At 47.5% G+C, this 18,728-nt stretch overlaps 1 protein-coding gene and 1 long non-coding RNA gene across 3 annotated transcripts in view; both read right to left on the reverse strand.

Moving 5' to 3' along the window:
- The window catches only part of SALL1 (spalt like transcription factor 1), a 13,742-nt gene extending 9,816 nt beyond the window's left edge, over nucleotides 1-3,926 (reverse strand). Inside the window, exons 1-2 of one of the 2 annotated variants that reach the window (XM_065733265.1) lie at nucleotides 3,892-3,926; nucleotides 3,193-3,285 (exon numbers count right to left, since the gene is read on the reverse strand). In XM_065733265.1, coding sequence (XP_065589337.1) covers nucleotides 3,193-3,268 — 76 coding nt within the window. In that variant the 5' untranslated portion in view covers nucleotides 3,269-3,285; nucleotides 3,892-3,926. Of the gene's footprint in view, nucleotides 1-3,192; nucleotides 3,286-3,657; nucleotides 3,799-3,891 lie in introns of those variants that run through there. The other variant, XM_065733264.1, reaches the window with a different exon arrangement.
- Nucleotides 3,927-12,884: 8,958 nt separating this feature from the next.
- Nucleotides 12,885-18,402, reverse strand: LOC136047195 (uncharacterized). The gene is made up of 3 exons (XR_010622058.1): nucleotides 18,318-18,402; nucleotides 16,403-16,485; nucleotides 12,885-12,980 (listed from the first exon to the last, which is right to left on the reverse strand). It is a non-coding gene; the product is annotated as an uncharacterized LOC136047195 (long non-coding RNA).
- Between the last annotated feature and the right edge of the window lie 326 nt (nucleotides 18,403-18,728).

Consider the following 18,728-nt stretch of genomic DNA (forward strand, 5'->3'; position numbering starts at 1 on the left):
CTGAGCTCTGGGCTCACCTTTGGAAAACACGGCCGTGCAGTTGCGAGGCGATACGCTGCACTTATCTCACCAAAAGGCCTCGTTATGTAACTAACTAAAAGCAGCCCAACTGAGCCATTATTTCTCCTGAGCACCCTGCCCTTCAGATCGCACTAAAGAAAGCGATCATAATTTCTCTCATTTCATGGGCCCAGTAACAATTACGTGGGTGATCATAAAGCTGTAGCAGGAATTTACCAAAATCCATTACCGACATGAAAAGCCAGCGGTTCTGACAAGCCTTTTTATGGAAGGGCAGCGAGGATTTTTCTACCCGGAAAGCCTGGCTGGCTTCTTTCTCTGACACAACTTGTGCCCTGGGAAACTGTGCTCCAAGAACGCGCTCCTACAATGAGCGGCACAATTCCGAGCAGCTCTGAGACGACTCTCAAAGCTCATGGAAGTAGCCGGGGTTATTAACAAAAGGAAATAATCCCACAGCCTCCTGCCCACTTCCTACCAGTAATTAGTTACTTGTTGAACACAATTTATGCTGCAAGTAATTTCTACTATTAATCTGATACCTGTTCCACTTACTCCAACGTGAACTTTATTAAAAGCGCACATTCGCGGGGCGAAGGCGAAGGGTAAATTTACTCATTAGATCGCACCAGAAATACATTTTAAGCGCAGCTCTCCCTGTAAGGGCGAACTGCGTGAGCTTTGAACTTTAACAAAAGGGACCAGTAGGAAAATAAATACGCGCTGCTGCAGCCCCGCTGAACTTTTTTGCTATCGATCTTTAGCCGCGGAGCTACAACAGAAACTCGAACAAAGCAGAACTCAATCAGGTGCAAGGAGCGCTGGCGGGGCCACCCTGCCCGCTCCCAACGCGCTGCCCAGCTGCGCTCACTGTGAGCGCTTCAAGGACGCGCGCCGCTGCCTTATCCCGAGCCCTGCGCGAGATGTAGAGCAACGAGCCAATCTGAAGTCGCGGTAAAGAGGAAAAGAAAGGAGCGCTCGGAATGCCGAGTTTTCGCCCTGCGATCGCGAGGCACACGACGCAGAGCCGCCCCTCCGCAGCGCGCCCTGCCCTGCCCCGCTCGGGGGCGGCTGCAGCGGGGCCGGGATTACCGCAAATCCCGCTCCGGGGACAGCAGCCCCTGGGCAGAGTGCTGCGAGCGCAGCGCCCGGGCACGCCGACAGCCGTAACGCGAGCCCGCCGCTCCGGCCGGCCGGGGGAAGCTCCGAGCCGTTTTAGAATAAAGCACGGGTGTTGGTTGTTGGGCTTTTTTTTTCCCCGGGCTGTCGGCCGGAGTCCCGAAACACGCGCTCGGTCGTGCACTTATTTGGCTTCCGATGGCCACGCGCAGCGCAGCACCGCTCCGGGCACAGCCCAGCTGAGCGCACGCACATCGGGCAGCAACAGGCGCAGGGCTGCTCGGCTCGCAGGGTCTCGCTTTTGAAAAACGACGCGCAAAGTCGGATCAAAAGGCTAAAAGCGGAGGAAAATGGCTACTTTTTTAAAACGATGGGTGGGAGCGCTTGGCCCCGCTCTGACTTGTAGCAACAGAACGGAGGGCGAGCGTCAGGGGACGCAATTAAAGAAAGTGAAGATGTGGAAGAATCCCTCTCCTCTTTCCCAGGAAGATAATTTCCATCTCGGCTTTCCCCATTCCCTGCTCACTTTTGAAAGTTCCCAACTCTTTCCCGGGAGGCCGAGGAAAGACAAACAAAAACTCAACGCTTCCCCAACTCCTGCTCGAAACTTCAAGAGGAAGTAGGGAATAAGATCGGAAGAAAAATAAATACGTTTGCTGAGATGAGAAAGGGGGCGAATGGCAAAACCCGACCGCACTCAGAGCGCACAGCACTCGGCCAAAAACCAAAAGTCGCCTCCCAGGAACCGAATGACTTTTAGGAAACGTTTCGGCAGAGCTGCACGAAGCGACCGTCCCCACGTTCGCTGCCGTCCGACGCGTTGGGCCCGGGAGAGAGCTCACACGGGGGAGGGAGAGCGTCCGGCAAACTTTCCGACCCGATCCCCCGCGCTGGCGGGACCCTCCCCGCACTCCGCGGGCAGCTCTCGGTTCCCACTCCCGCGGGGCCGGACCGGGCCGGCCAGCTCCGGGCGGCGGCGGCGGCAGCAACAACGCCGGGAGCGGAGGGCCCGCTTCCTGGGGAAGTTGCCCGGGGAGCCCGAGGTGCTTCCTCCCGGCGGGGCCGGGCGGGGAAGCGGCACCGCCGCGCCCCGTTCCTCCCTTACCTGCCCGCTCGGAGCGCTTCTGGTTCCCGGCGCTCGCCCGCCTCATGGCCGCTGGATACCTGCCCCGGCCCCGCTCCCGGCAGCCACTTGTCGCCCCGCGGCCCGGCGCAGGTACGGACGGGGCACGGCACGGCCCCGCGGCGAAACTCCCCCGAAAGCCCCTCACCGGGAGGGGGAGGGACGAGGGGGGTGGGAAAAGAAAAAAAAAAAAAAGAAAAAGAAAAAAAAATTCACACGCTGCCTCTCCAAATCCTGGCGGACACAAAGCCGCTGTTTATTCCTCGCTCACCGACTTGGAGAGGGGAGGAGGAGAAGAAAAATAAAAAGGAAAACAACCGGAGGGAGAGCGAGCGGATCCCCGCACTCCCGGAGCTTCAGGCGGGCGGCCCGGGGCAGCTCCCGGCGCGGGGCGATCCCCCCGGCCCGGCCCGGCGGCAACTTTTCCGCCTGAGGAAAGTGCTCGGAGCCGGAGCGCGGGGGTCGGGGCGGGGGGGCGCGAAGCGGGTGCCCGGGGGGGGGCTTTCCGCCGGCGGGGCGGTGTGGGTGGCCGGGCCGGGGCATCCGCGGCGCGGGTGCGGGCTCGGGGGGCCACGCCGCGGCCCCGCTTTGTGCCGCCGCTCCGCGGGGCGCGGGTCCGTCCCCTGCGGGCTCGGGAGGGCAGCCCGCCCCGCGGGGGGAGGGCGGAGGGAAAGCGGCGGGGAACGGAAAGAGTTCGGGGGATCGTTGAGAACCACGCGAAAGCGAACGCCGAGTTGAAAAAAAAATAAAATCAAATCAAAGCCGACGACTCGGGAGCAAAAAGGGGAAAAGAGCCCCCCCCAACCCCCCGGCCGTAACTCCCGGAGAGCGGCGATCCCGCTCCGCCACCGGCCCCGCTCCGCAAGGTAAGCGGCTCTGTTTTGTGCGTTTGTGTGAAAATGTGTGCGAGGGAGAGCGGAGGCACTCACCATTTCGCTGGGATAACGAGGCCAGATCGGGGTCGGATTGGAAATGCTGAGGCTTCGCCTGCTTCCTCCGCGACATGCTGGCTCAAACATCAGCTGGGGCAGAATAAAAAATTACTAAAAAAAAATCTTCTCAAAATTACGGAAATCGAGCCTCCCCCCCCCAGCCTCCCCGGTCCTCCGCGCACCGCGCATGTGTCCTGCTATAATTATGATTATCAATAATGCATTGCGATTAATCATAGAGGGGCTCTTTGAAAGGCGATTGGCACATGGCCAGCTCTATTCAAACCAGCTCGCCTTAATCAATTAGGCGCTGATTTGCTGGAGACCCTTGTCTCTCCGCCGCTCCCACCCAATGAGTCGATCCATGCGGCGGGAGAAGGGGCTGGATTTCCCCAAAGCTGTTTGGATACAGTTTAACCCTCTTAGCAACCAGCTGGGGCCGCGCCGCGCCATCCCGGTTACTATAGGAATGCGGCTCCCCGCGCCTCTCCCGCAGCCCCGACGGGCGCCCCGCGCTCCCGCCCGCCCTCCGCTCTGCGTTTGTTTTTGGATTTTTTTTTGTTGTTGTTGGGGGTGGGGGAGGAGTGAGGGAGGGTCCCAGAACCCCCCCCCCCCCCCCTTAGCCCAGACTGGCAGGGACAGGACGGGGCAGGGGGAGGCAGCGCCCAGTGGAGCCCCGCAGCCGCTGCCCCGTACCGCTGCCGCTAAAAGTTTCGGGTGCTTGTTTTTTTTTTCTTTTTTCTTTTTCTTTTTTCCCTTTTTCCCTCTTCTGTTTCTCCCCGCATTTGCAAATAAAACTCAGTTCTCTCCTCCTCCCTCCTCCTCCTCCTCCCCCCCCCCGACCCGCTTTCCATATATCATGGGCCCGAGGGGTGCTGAAAATAGGAAGGGTTTGGCTTTTACCTCACACATTCCCAGGACAATTAGGGACCGCTGGGAGCAGCGGGCGGACCGGACAGCCGCCCCGCCCCCGGTCCCGCTCCGCGCCGGTTGGTCGCGCCCGAAGTCACTCCGCCGCCGGAGCCCGGGGAAGGTCGAGGCGGGCTGCGGGGCCCGAGGCGCCGGGCGGGGGGCGGGGGGCGGGCGGCTCGGCCCCGCTCCCCCGCGGCCTTCCCCCGCCACTCCCGGAGCGGGGCGAGGGGGCGGCGCCGCGGGTGCCTCTGCTCCCCCTCCCGGCGGCAGCGTCCCGACTTTTGTTTCCTTATGGGACGCGGGAGCGATGCGCGGCTGCCTGCCCGCTCCGGGCCGCGCGGAGCCGCCCGCGGGTGCGCAGCGGAGCGGCCAAACCGCGCCGGGTCCGAGCGGAGCCGAGCCCGTCCCGCCGGCGGAGGGCCCCTGGGCCGCTGCCCGCGGCTGCGCGGCTCCGGAACCGGGTGCGCCCGGCGCGAGATGCGTAACGCTCCGAAGTTTGTCTCGCGGGCGTTACTGCCCGAGGAGGAACCTCTTACAAACAAACGTCACGGGTTGGAAAAAGAAAGTACAGTTGCAAAGAGGCCACGGCCAACGCCGCGTTCCACATCTCTCCGTCCCCAGCGCCCCGGCTGCTCCCGAGCAGCCCTGCCCCGCTGTCTCCTCCGCGCCCCGAAGGAACGGGCCCGGGGGTGCGGCACCCGGCAGCCCCGTCCCGCACCGCCCCGTCCCGCACCGCGCCGCCGGCGCTGCCCCTCTCGCCTCCGCCAAATTATTTACTCTGCCGTGGAAGCGACTCCTTTTCCCGTATTAATATTAACAAACTCTGTAAAAGCGGGAGGCTGAGCAGCCACAACTCATTTCAATTTCAAATGAGCCGGCAAAACCTGGAGAGCGAGCGGGAGGAAAAGGGAGAGAGCGGCGATGTTCCCATTCGAGGAAGCGGCTCGCTCGCGTTTCCTTCTCATTATCAAACGAAAGAGACTGCAAAACGTTTACCACGAAGGGGGAAAAAGCCCACCAGCCGCAAAAGCGAACAAACAAACCCAAACGAACCGACGAAGCCCCCCCGGTGCCGCCCGGTACTGCCTCAGCGCTGCGGAGCGGCCGCCGCTGCCCGTTTGCGTGCGGGGAGAGCCCCCTCCGCCCGCAGCGCTCTGAACGGCGGAGTTTGAGAAAAAGACAAACGAAGCCATCAGCGGGGGTGATGGTGAAGGATGAAGATAATAACCCTGCTGTAGGTGGTACTTCACATGACGTTATTTTTTACTGAATATTTCAAGAGGTGTTTGGGCAGAGATGGATACACCCGGCGCACGCTGCCCCCTCCTCACCCTCAGTCGGGGCACAACCCCGACCCGGCCGCGCGCAGCCGCCCCGCACCGCCCCGCACACAGAAGGTCCCCGCGGCTCTCCCTGCGCGGCCGTGGCCGCACCCCGGCTTGTCCCCGTCACCCGTCACCTCCCGCGGGTCCCCATCAGCCGCTCTCCCCAAATTATTCCCGTTTACAACGCTATTACGCATTTGTCGATTAAACTTAAGACAAATTTCCCCAATACCTTCGCTTCGTGGCAGGGAAAAGCCGGCAGGACTGGTAATTAAAAGGCAACTACAAGGAGAAAAACACAGGTTTTAAGAAAAAGAATAAGAAATGAACCTGAAGAAATTAAGTTTTGCAACTTTTTTCTTTTTTTTTCGTTTCCCTGTTCCCTCGCTAATGCATAAAGCGGCACTTGGCATTTAACGTAGGGCCGCTCGATTATTTATTGTTTGTTTTCCTCTCCTTCGCTGGGGGCCCGGGGTGGGGGGGGGGGGGAGTGGGGAGAGGCGGGGGACAGAGAGCACTGCCGGGGCCGGGGAGAGATCGGTGCTTATTGTTGGTGATAGCGATACATCAATTACGTGTCATTGTCTCCCGCAGAAGTTGTGAGAGTTCACACGCGCAGTGCCCGCTCCCTCTCTCAGCCCCGTGACAGTGACGGAGCTTTTCCCTCCCCGCCACACCTTGGGGATTTTTTGTTATTTTTATTTTATTTTTTTTTACCTCGGAATATTCTTTTTAATGGAGGTGAGAGGTTTGCTAATGTGCTTCGATGCAAATCAGCCCGGCTGGAAGGCACACGCGGAGGGGATCGATCTCCAGTTCATTGAGATGAGCACTGAAGGGAGATGGCAAACAGGGGATAATTTGCAGTTCATTCTGCCGAGAGACGCTTTCAATGAGGTGCAACGCACCAGCCCGGATTATTGTTGTTAAGGTTTGCGCTCAGCCCCGGCACCCTCAGCACTCAGGGGTTAAAAGCTCCGCAGTCCGCACGCAGCTGTGACACGCGGTCACACCGGGCCGGGGGCAGTGCCACCGCTCTCCCTTTGCCGCACACCTCCGCCCGCAGCCCGGGGCGGCACCGCCGGGCACACAGCTGCCCGGCCCCTCTCCGTGCTGCGAGATACCTGCTCCTCCGCAGCAAGACTTGTCCCCTTTCTTCCCTTCTGTGCCTTTTTCTCCTTCTCTCCGTTCTCTTTTTAAACTAAAAAAAATAAAAATAAAAATAAAAATTACACCGCATAGGAGCTTCAGACGTCGCTGTAGTTGACCCCTAAAGCGAGCCGCTTTTCAGCTACCCCATCTAGTCCGGCAGCGTGTGCAATTAGGGGCTCTCGGATGCTGCCCTCAGCCGGGATCTCCGACGCACCACGAAGTTAGAGGCCGTCCCGGGGCGCTGCCCGGGCAGCACTGCGGCACCGCGGCTCGGCGTTGCCCGGCCCCTGCCCCCTCTCACCTTGCTATTATTTGCTAATGACAACTCCTCAGGGAAAAAGAAACGGGGGGAGAGCCAGCATGGAATCCTTCTCCATTATTAGTGACAACTAATAATTGATCATTGCTCGCAAACACGAGCTTTTAGCCGCATAATGGAATCGTAAGCAGTACGGGTTGAAGTAAAGGGGGAAAAAGCGAAGGAAAAAAAAATAAAAAAATAAAAAAAGAGGGAGAGAGCCTCCCCCTCTCTCTGCCCCAAATCTCACAGAATCGCAGCGATGGGGAACTCCCCCGCCCCCGAGATAAAAGCGGACGTGACTAATGCCATAAGCGGCCAAGGTGGGACTGTTTAATTCCGTTCTTTCTTTGCACGTTTGCTGCCTTTGTCTGACCCGACGGCCGGCACATTTTTACACCTCGCTGTCCCTTCCGAGTTTATTGATGAAGGTGCTTCTGAAATGATTATCGAGAGATTTACGGCCATCACTACCCACCTACGGGAAAAGTAGTAAAATCAATCCCTCAATCAATCGGAGCCCTCTGTGCATATCTTTCTAATCTGCTCTTTTAGCTGTTTTATTACAACAGGAGCATTAAATATGTTTGTTTCAAATTTAACACGAATGCCTCCGAAGGACTCTGTCAATTTAGACATAAATCACGAGGCAAACAAGCTGGGTGGAAAGTCCTTATACTCGGGCAGGATGGCTGATCAGGGAGGGAAATACCTGGATGGCCGCATTCCTCTGCCAGCAGCATCCCACCCTGCTCCGGCCGCAGCAACTGCTCTGTTTGTGCAGCCCGCGGGGCAGAAAGACCTACAGAAAGATGAGTAAGCCACACTGCAAAAGGCTTCCACGCCGTTTTATGAGACTGCACAGAGAACCCAGAGAGTGCTAGTAATTAGAAATACTCTCACATCCTAAAGCCTGTCATTATTTCCTTTTTGATACCTTTTTGTTTTGTTTTGTTTTGTGGTTTTTTTTTTTTTTTGTTAGCAGAATGTCTTAGTCTCTGTGTTAGAAATGGGCTTGTTTTGTTCCAGTTAAGTACCATACACTTGACAAAATTCCGTGGTCTCAATGCCGTTATCGATCCGAAGGCATCACACTAACCTTTGTGTACCTCTTCTTAGACTAATGAGAAAATCAGTGGGTATTCCAGGTAGGCTGCTTTGGCCCGAAATTTTCCCCACTGGTTTGTTACACAGTGGATATCAAAGGCAGACAGAACTATTCTATTAGTTCTATGAAAGATGAAATATGAAGAATTTGATTTCATCCCACAGAGGAACTTTTTTTCTTCAAGCCACATTCCTTTACATCCCAGTTTAATTTTTTTCTCTCCTACTGTATCTCAGCCACATAAGGGCAGAATGTGCCTCCCCTGGAAAAACAGAAGTCTAGAAGTGAGGTGGCATGGATTTCTTCAGCCTTAGATAAAAATGTTTAAAAACCATTCTGGGCTGCAAAGATTTCTTCCCAAGGCACATTGTGGTGACTCTCCTCACTGAAACAATTCTGGGTAGAACAGTGAAAAAAAAGAAAAGGCACAGAAATATATCCATGTCAAAAGAAAAGTCATGACAAATCCGACAACAGATGATGAGATCTAACTAGCTATCAGTCAGGATTTCCTCCCAACGTCTTGCTTTGCAAAAAGTGCATTTATACAGAAGGAAAACTCCACAGTCACAGTCGCTCTGCGCCTGGGTGTATTCACAGGAGTCCTAGTGTGGAACTTAAAATCATCATAGCCATCATTTCTTCAATCAAAGCACTATCTAAAACAGTGTAAAGTACGGAGGTGGGAGCCATTTAAAAGCAAATGAAGGAATAGGACTGAGGGAAGTATTTTCCAGGATATTTAAGGAAAAAAAAATCTCCTCTTCGAAAAAGTTCCCTTAGGATTTACCTACCTTTGAAACAAAATTATGCAAAAAGTTCTGCAGTTTGTCACAATACAAATGCAAGGCCAACATTTCATACGGCAATTGTCTAGAAGCATACAGATGATTTTCTACGAGGTAATCATCTGATAAAAGAAGACCTGTTGTTGTTGTCACAAACAGATTTCTGCTGTCAAATTAGATTTACCGACTGTGCATTTTTATTTACGTTTTAAAGTTTCATTTTAATTTGGGGAATCTGTGGTGATTACAGGATAAATATGTCTCAGACCTCAGGGGAACTGTTGCCTGCACAGTCCCAAATTTCGTGACAGATGAAACGAGCCTGACAGCTCCATTCATTTTCATGGCGTTATATTTGATTCAAATACAGTGGAAGTATTTGTAAGTACATGCATTTTGTTTGCATAATATCGAGGTGCTCTGATTAATGCATAGTGTTTACAATGTGAAAATTGTCATACTCCCTGCATCAACTGGAAGCTGGCTTGGCAGCCGCTGGCTGCAATAAAGTAAATGCTTGTGAATAACGTGCTGCTTTCCATGCCTGAACTGAGCAGCGTCCTCAAAACCTGCCTTTTGCACCCACTTTGGGCAGTCTGTTAATAGAACTGCTATGCTATAGCAGTGTGTAAAACCTCTCTTGAGTGTAAATATGCTCACCCATATCTGCACATGTCTAGGGCTTATGGGGAGCCCATTTCCTCAGGGAGCAATCTCATCTCCCAGCCACATTGTTGCAGTTTTCTTGCCATTAGTGATTGTCATTGTCATTTAATGTTCAGGTGGCAGCAACAGCCCCTGCCCACCTCAAAAAGTAAATCCAGGACTTTGTCATTAGTGAAATTAAATCTGCAGCTGGAAAGAGGGAAGGAGAGCCAAGAACTGAGCTACTGGGCAGCTTGTACTGAGCCATCAGCACAGCACACCCGCAATTCAGAGAGCCATGATAAACCCACTCTATAAGCTGAGATCATAGATTTACATCTAGAGGATGGAACTCACACTCTCTATCCCTAAGCAAAGCTCAAGTCACGAGAACCAGAAGAGTAATCCTCAAGAAGAGATGTCAGAAAGATCCTTCTTCACAAATCCAGAAACCTCATTTGGGTTCAGCAAAATTATTTCTGGCCTTCACATACCTTACCTGGTAAGGTTGGCTGAGGCATGGCTGTGCAAACTGTTTCTTGAATCTCACTCTGAGTTACATATTCTGCGTCATGGTCCTTCACAGAGCTTCCAGTTCCATATCAGAAGGGGTTTCACATTTATTTGCATGCAGAATGCAACCTTCTGAAGTCTAGTGGCTATGCAGTCATTAAGCTAATCCCAGCTTGCTCCTGTCTGCTGGCACACAGAAGTTCTGTCCAAATAAGAATTTAAAGCTTCAGTCAGTTTCAGATCATCTTAAAAAGCAATTGGTGCAAAAGCATATATGCAAAGACAACTAGTCTGGTTCAGCAATTCAACCAACATCGTCATATACATAATGCAACAGAGCAAAAAGGGGACAGTTGTGCCTGAATATGAGGAGATATAATAGTCTGAACAAAGCCAAACACCAGTGCTTATTTTACATCCGTATGGAAAGCTGCAGGAGGGATCATATACTCATTTCTGAGTACATAAAAAGCCACTTGTCCTCAGAAATCTTTGCAAGGCAAGCACCCAATCCTAAACATACGACAGGTGAGATCCAGCCCACTGCAGGAAGTGGAGGTACTGGTAGGGCAGCACGAGCAGTGTTTCAGTCCAGAACTTGATGGTCAAGAAGGTCCATTCCAATCTAAATGATTCCATGAGCACGTTTCTGGCAGGGCCTATCTGGGATGATCAGTTAAGTCATTTCCCACCAACATCTGCCACTGCCCCACATCAGGATGATGCCATCCCCCAGCTGTCACTGGGCAGTCAGTGGGTGAGCACTCCCAGTCTGCATTGCTCTAGAGCTAGCAAAAATGCTTGCATGACATACTCCACCACCAAGGAATGGAAATCTGCATGGGGCAACAGTGCGTGGTATGGTAAGTTCTTAAGCTGTTCCAGCTGTTTGCAAACAAAATATGCGCCTAAGCCCCCAGTCTATACAAACTGATTTCTGAGAGGAGCTGTATTTGTGTGAGTGTGCCAGATCAGGCCCATTACTAACTTCAGATGAGTGTAAACAACTGCTGCATAGAAAAAAAGGTCTAGAGAAGTCAACAGTGACAATTACTAGCATGTAAATAATATACCTCTTAGGATGTCTCTTGTTAACATGTTTAGTTGACAGTTACATACCTCTACATTCCCATGTATTTTGGGGCTGGAAGTCACTTGCCTATCTCTGAAGTTTACTTACCTTGGCTTCTTTTGCAGTTGAAACAGCTTCCATTTTTATGCTGCATGAGAGCACAAACAAAGCCATCATATTTAAGAATAACAGTTTCAAAGGAAACAGAGCCAAATGCATTATAAATGCACTGAATTAAATAGAATTAAACAAAGGATAAATAAGGCTCATTCCGTCCTTTTCCTTCAGCACTGTCCTCTATGACACTGTACATGTAATCTCAGAGTACAATAACGTGACTGCACTCACTCTGCTCAGGCTACGCCATTCACTCTTTGTTTCAGTCCTAGAAATTTCTAACAGCAAATGTCGATTTCACCCAGCACTGCTCCCTGAGGGCTGCCAGACCCGCTGCTCCTTTGCCCCATTGGTAATGGATCTCTCTAAGGTAGGACAGGACCTGACCGTGTTCAGCGATGGGAGTCACACTGAGCAGAACCAATTAGGTAAGCTCAGTGCAAAGGTAGAAAAGGAGATGGACATGAGCCTAATGGGTGAGAGATAGGCAAATTGACATGCAGGGCCAGCACTGCCACCACCAGCCACGCAGAGCAGCAGCTGCCTAGGGCTGCAAAATGTTTTGTAACACTTGCCTGCGCTCATGATGGTGCCTTGTGAGGGGCCTACATTTGACGTTTTGCCTGGAGCAACGGAATCCCGTGGCTGGTGCTGGTTGCTGTATTCGGGAAAGCCTGCAGGAATTTGTTTGCTGGTACTCACATGACTGCGAAAGAACTCACTGTAAAACAGCTCTGGCAATTTTGGAGTACAATTCTTAAACCATCTGTTTAATTGTGCTGTTCACAGGTAATCTTGGGTCTTCAACAGGTTACTAAAAGAAAATGCAGATACTAAATACTAAATAACCAGAGGCAAAAGCTGTTCCGGGTAACTTGCATCCATCTTTTGCAATGGCACAGTTATTTTTGCAATAGTTGTGAACAGGAACACACTACAGAAAGTTCTCATGGGATTGACTCTCTTTCCAGGAGTAAACTGGAGAATTTGCTTTGTGTTTCTCATTCTGCTTTCTTACTGCCATTCTCATAAAATCAATCAAAGAGATAACTGGAATGTCTACAAACAGACAGAATTTAATCTGGACGAATTATACACAAGTATATCTGGCAGTGTATCTGCTTAAAGGAGCTATGTATCACTACAGAGAATGCACTGCTCTACGCTTGAAGCATTGACATATGTTGCCAGGATTATACTCATTTCAATGCTTGGAAACATGGATGCTGGAAAATAAAAAATAAATAGAATTTGCAAATAATTTAAATACTTTCATTTTACAACTAACTATATTCTAGTTGCATACATGGTTTTCAGTAAATACTAGTTATAAAACCTCACCTAACCCCAGCTTTTGTTAGGCCCCAGGCTTTGGGAACATCCAGGTGATAGCTCAGGCTCTGTAGCTCAGGCACATGACTGCGTTGGTCTGGCTATCCATCAGGCAGCACAGACCTGTCAAGTATTTCTACACTTACAATTCACTTTCTGGCTGGTGTATGAACCCTGTCTATGTGGGATATGCACTCTTTTCTAGGGTAGGAGAGAACAGTTCCCTTCCCTGAAGAATTTTTTGTTACAAAATGAAAAGAGCATGCTGCAGGAGTTGAGGCATTGGCTAGCCAAGCAGGAAAGGACACAGGTGAGATACTGCTTTCTGTAGCCCACACAGACCTCCTTTCACACTAGAGACTGACCTCTGAGTGCCAACCCAGCCTCCCTGTGGGCAGGTAGGTCCTTGGCGATGGAGCTGCAGGGTGAAGGACTGGGGCCAAGCTGCTTGGAGGTACCTCAGTGCTCTGAGGCCCTGTTTGCCCACAGATCCTGCCATTTCAGGATATCCCAGAGGTGTCATCTGAGAAGAACACAAAGGAAATTTTGTGAAGTTTCCTTCAATGCATTTTTTTCAAGCCACGCGGATGTTACTAGATAGGGATTCAGTCTATCCCAATACAAACAGCTGCACTTTTCAATACATAACACAGAATAATCAAATTTCTCAGCTGCAATGTATTTCTAGGTTCCTTGAAAATGACAGGGCAAAACAGTTTTACACTGGACTTTACTGTCTGTATACTTAGTGATTTATTATATCTTTCCAAATTAAATCAATGTAATTTGGACTCTGTTGTGGAAAGACAGAAGGTGCCTGACTGATACATGCTGCTGAACTAACTGCATTAGAATCTCTGGTTCTTTTCTTTTCTCTTTCTCACAAAATGGCAAAAAAAAAAAAAAAAAAAAAAAGGATTCTTTTTTCTGTACAAAATTGCAGTACTGCAGGCTAAAACTTTTCCTCTTAATGTAAAAACTTTCCTTCTCAATCTGAATTCATTTTAAATTGTTATGCTTTACAAACTTCCAAATGGGATTCTAATTGTTGACAGACATTTTACATTACATGTGTCTATCACTTTGATTTAATATGCATTTTCAATGAAATTTTAAAAAGGCCTCTAAGGTGGCAATTTAACAGCAAGACATGCTGTGAATTTTAGATATAAAAAATATCTTGTCTGCAAAGCTTTTTGTACATATGAAAATGGCCTTCAAGGAAAAAAAAAAAAGAAAGAAGTCTGTATGGCTGAATTATCAGAAGCTAAACAACTCTGAGAATATTACCTACTGTTTTAGTCAATCACAGCCATCAGACGTAAGCCAGCTTTTACATTTATGCAGCATTTCAGCAGTGCACTTCCATAACTGTTAACCATGAAAGAAATAAAATTTATCTGGAAATCCTACATCAGGTTTATTACATCTCATGACCTGATTTCATTTTCTTCTACAGAAAACGGGCACTGAAATGTCTCCAAGTAATAGGTACTTCTTGTCAAGTTTGATAAGAGACATTTGAAAGGAATTCCAAATGAATTCTGAAAGATGAGAGCAAAGCTAGCTTTCCTGTGTCCCTAAGAGTGGAAACCAGACCTGGGACAGCATAGGAGCTTGAAGGGACCTGTTCTGTATCATGTCTACTTTTGAAATCATCAGAATTATAGTTAATGTATAGGCTATGTATAGACTGACATCAACAGCTCAGAAGGAGCAGCTCTAAAACTTTTACTTCAAATTTGTAAAACAAAATATTAGCAACTTTCAAATTGCTGCATTTTCTTCACAACTTGAATACCAACATCTCTGCTTTGGCTTGTTTGATATAAATAGCTTTAGATCATCTTGTTCTAGTGGTCCTGCACGGTGTCCCAAATCTTGCATTTGATGGCAAGAATAAACATTAATTAAACTTCAAAGGCTGCCAAAGACTCGAGTTATTTTGATTGAGGGAAATAATTTAAATTAATCCCTGTGTTTGTGTAGAAAATATGTAATGTAATCCATTTCTCTGTCCCCAGCTTGAAATCACTTTGTATCAGGGAAAAAATATGCTGTACTAATGTTTCCTGTCTTGAAAAAAAAAAAAAGAAAAAGCCCCAGGAAAAACCCCCCACTTCATATCCTTTTAAAGAATCCTGGCATAGTGACACTGGGAAACAAATAATATAATACACAACTGTGTGCTTATATCTCTGCATAACTGCTATTAAAAGTAACGCACAAAACCGAGCTCTCCAGTGGGAGCAGTAAACCCAGATTTTATATAGATATAATATATATATATATATATATATATATACATTTAGCAGGAGAGCCAATTACTTCCTTGAATGGCTTCATGCCTTAGCACCCCAACTCAGCTGAATGCTTCTGTGGTCCAGAAAACTCGTGGTCACTCGTAACACTTTTGTCTTTATGCTGAGCTCCTCTCAAAACTAAGCAGAAATTTTAATAGGATGAAGAGCTTTGATTTTTACTTCAAAATTAATCCACTCCTCAGCTGAGAGAGGTATGTGGAACACACTGACAGAGGCACTGAGGAAAAAAATGAAAGGAGTGAGAACTTCAACTATTGTAAATCACCTTAATGGCACTGAAGCCAATAGGGCTACGTCAATTTAGACTAGCTGAGGTTGTGGCCTAATATTTGTGCTGAAATGTTGAGGCTATAGCAATATCCCTGAGCTGTATAAATATTTGTTGAAAGCTGCCTGTTAGTGTGCCCGGGGTGGGTTGCTCATCAGCAAGCAGTTCAGACTCCTGTCTTTCACCTTTCTTGAGGAAACCCATTTCTGGGGGATGGGAATTTTGCCTGAGCAAAGAGTACAGATATGATCCTTCTTACTTTGTACAATGACCATACTGTGTACAGTAGAACAGTAAGTTTCATCAGCACTTTTGAAGCTGTACCAGTCTGACTGTCCTGACATACTGATTCATGCAAAGTACTGTACATGAATAACCAGTAATGTTTACAAAATGAATTAGTTTGACTCCAACTCTCTAGCCAGAAAGTAATCAAAATGAAGAGCCAGGCTATTTCTGAAATTCCAGCTTCCTCGCTTGAAACTGCACGCTCTGTCTCACTAATCAGCACTTAGCGTGACATGTACATATTCTGTACAGGAGGACAATTAGTAACAGCAGTGACTCTGAGCAGTGTGCACAGTAACCGTTCCACCCCCACACTGCTCTTGTGTGGTGGGCAAATCCAATTGCAGCAGGTTCAGAGGAAAAGAAAAGTAAAATATGTCTATCAGTAAGCGATTAATCCACAGATCGTGTTGCTTTATTATTATTTTTTCCCTGTATATTTAGCTCCTGGTAACATTTAATTTCACTTCTTTCAAAGCCTATATGTCTATACATCTACTCATAGGCATATATTCAGGAGTCTTCCTATGCAAATATTTTTAGTAGGTTCATTCATAATTGGTGTCCTTTCTCAAAATCTTGTCAACTCTGGTTTATTTTCTCATCAGCCATCTTAGTTTAAGAATTCAGCAACATCAGAACTATCTTCAGAATTATCTCATCCTATAAAAACTGTCAGATTTTGTTGGATCTAACATGTAAATGACTATGAAATACTGTTATTTAACCATTTGCTTTAGGATAATCTGAAACTCAAAAGGGTTCGCTGAACTTTCTCAGAAAAGCAGCCTCCTAATCTGAAAAGCACCACTTCATATAAAGCTGGAGATGCCTCAGAGCCAGATTGTTTGCTCCTGTAAATGGTTAGAGCTCCACAGAGGGAGAATATGAAATGAAGCTCTGTTGATTTTCCAGCCGAGCATCTGAACCACTTCCCCTGCCCCAGTCAGTTAAAGCAAAATTAAAAGAAAAATAAAACTGGATTTGTACACGAGTTCTCCATTTGATGTAGATTAGCACATCTCTACTGGATATCTGACCTAAGTAGAATTATAATGGACTTACCAACAAGAAGGGCTGGGCCTGGGTATTTTAAAGGTGATTTCCTAATGTGTGAGTGGAAAACTGATTCTTCCTTCTTATCCAGACTGAAAATAAGGAATGAACAACCGAGCCTTGAATCAGTTGTGAAACTGATTTATAAATATATATGATTCATGAAGGGAGGCTAAAGAGGCTCAGTTTTTCCAAAATTAGCAACCACTGGTGCAGTGGATAGCTCAGGCCAAGCAGCAGGTGACCACAATGGTGCTGAACAACTCCCCATCTGCATCAGTGCTGCATCCAGCCCGTCAGCTTTTATTTCCAGGCTAAACATACGGATCCAGAGAAGTAGTAAAAAATGAATAACTCCACCTGAACAAAACAGCTTGGTAGGATATTTTTAGCATTATCTAAATATCAGATGTTAATAAATTGTTAAATTCAGATGTGGCTTTTCTTATTAGTTTAAACATAAGTCAATATTTTTGTATTTTGTTGTCTTAGGGTTTCTGCAGCAGCACAGAGAATTTCATCAGTGATCTTTTCACGCTCGATAGCATTATGCCTTTGTACTATTATCAATCCGTATGCTTATCTACTGTGTATCTATCAGTTGTATGAAAATAACTATCAGTCACTTCACCCCAGAGCAAGTATCAATAGGGAGAATGACAGTGGCTAGTTTGCACACTTGAAATGGTTTATTTGTTGCAATCCTGCACAAGATGTTTATCAGTAAGCACCAGACAGCCATGCAGAAGAAGGAGCCTTAATTCTGTCTGAGACAGCCTCTTATTGCTATTGATAGTTAGCATCAGTGTCCAGTCTGAGAAATGGAAGTGCTGCAGGCAACTTCAGTCAAGACACCCTATTGATCTACTGCTTCCTTTGCCTCCCTGAAGCTAGAGAAGAAAAATAAAAAGGGGAGGAAAAGCTTGCTGTACAAGGGGCAATGCAGTGCTCTATGACTTACCATCATTCAAAAGGGGTGTGTATGTGCATGGATATTCCTGATATGCAGTGCCTCAGACAACTGTAAATCACACACACTGCCGTGATAAATATAAATGTCAATGTGTTGGAAATGTCCTTTATATAAGAGGTGTCACTAGAACTACATTTTTAGCATGAAACATTTTTGCTGCTTTTTATTTTTCATTGACTTATTGTGCTTCTGTTATATCCTGTCTAACACAATCAATCTAAAGCATAATATCTGAGAATCCTATTCATAAATAATACATATTTGGGTCATTTTCATTTGTATTCTACAATGAAGATTTACAAGCCAGAAACAAAACAAGAAACAATGTGTGGGATGCTCTTATTCAGTGGATAAGAATATATTACTGTGATCAATTAATCTGCTTTTCTCTGCATTAGGTGGACATCTTTATGGTACATCCATAAGGGTTTATAACTTAGAAGAGACAGAACCAGCTCTGAGGCTCTAACATAAAATGCCTGTACTCGGAAAAGAGAAACTTTTCCGAAGTTTTTTTTTCCAATGGGAAATGTGTTAATTTTGGCAAACTCAATCATAGCAATACCCCATCTATCAACACACTGTTTTGCTTTGCCCTATATACTTGTCATGCTAAATGAAACAAAAAATTAATTCCATTATACCACAGGTAAAAGTCAAAATAATAATTCCAGGGATTTTTCTTGTGCTGTTTGTCCAAGAATATTTACATTCCACTTACAAACCATGTAAATTAATTCTATGGTAGGGCAAACTGACACACACAAAGGTCCCAGGTTGTTAGGTTGTTTTTTGGGTTTTTTTTGGCCGAACGCTAGTAAACCAAAACGAGTGAAAAAAAAAAGATCAGTATGAATATAAATCAAAAGAGCAAACCACAACAAGAAAGGTGAAAGGAAAACTCATATAAGCATCGTGCTATTCCAGTATTTCATAGAAGAAGATATTCACCTGTGTAGTTGTCAGTAGAGCTGGTATTCTGAGGATGGGTCATGTCAGAGGACCAGTGGTAACAGCCCAAGGATTTATAAAATTCTGGTTGTAAAGAAGAAAAAAAGTTAGTAAAAAAAAATAGTGTTACTTAAGGAAGGAAAGACAGAATATGTAAGAACATTGTGGGTAACAAACTGGTGAGGAAAAGTCAGGATAAATGGTGGGAGCAAAGTAGCACACTGGGGCTGCTCCCCTCTGTGCTCCAAACAGTGAGGGATGCAGACTGTGCTGTGCTCAGTGCTTTGGACTGCAGGTTACTGTACCCGTTTTTCAATTCTGAAAATTTGCTACAAGTGCATCTCAGATAAAAAAGTGAAATGAGTTTTGCGACTACGTCAAAAAGGAAATTTTACATTTCATAGGCCTTTT

This window comes from Cyrtonyx montezumae, unplaced genomic scaffold (genome assembly GCF_038088225.1).
Source record: "Cyrtonyx montezumae isolate F1298 unplaced genomic scaffold, pur_monq_1.0 scaffold_17, whole genome shotgun sequence".
Taxonomy (NCBI): Eukaryota; Metazoa; Chordata; class Aves; order Galliformes; family Odontophoridae; genus Cyrtonyx; species Cyrtonyx montezumae.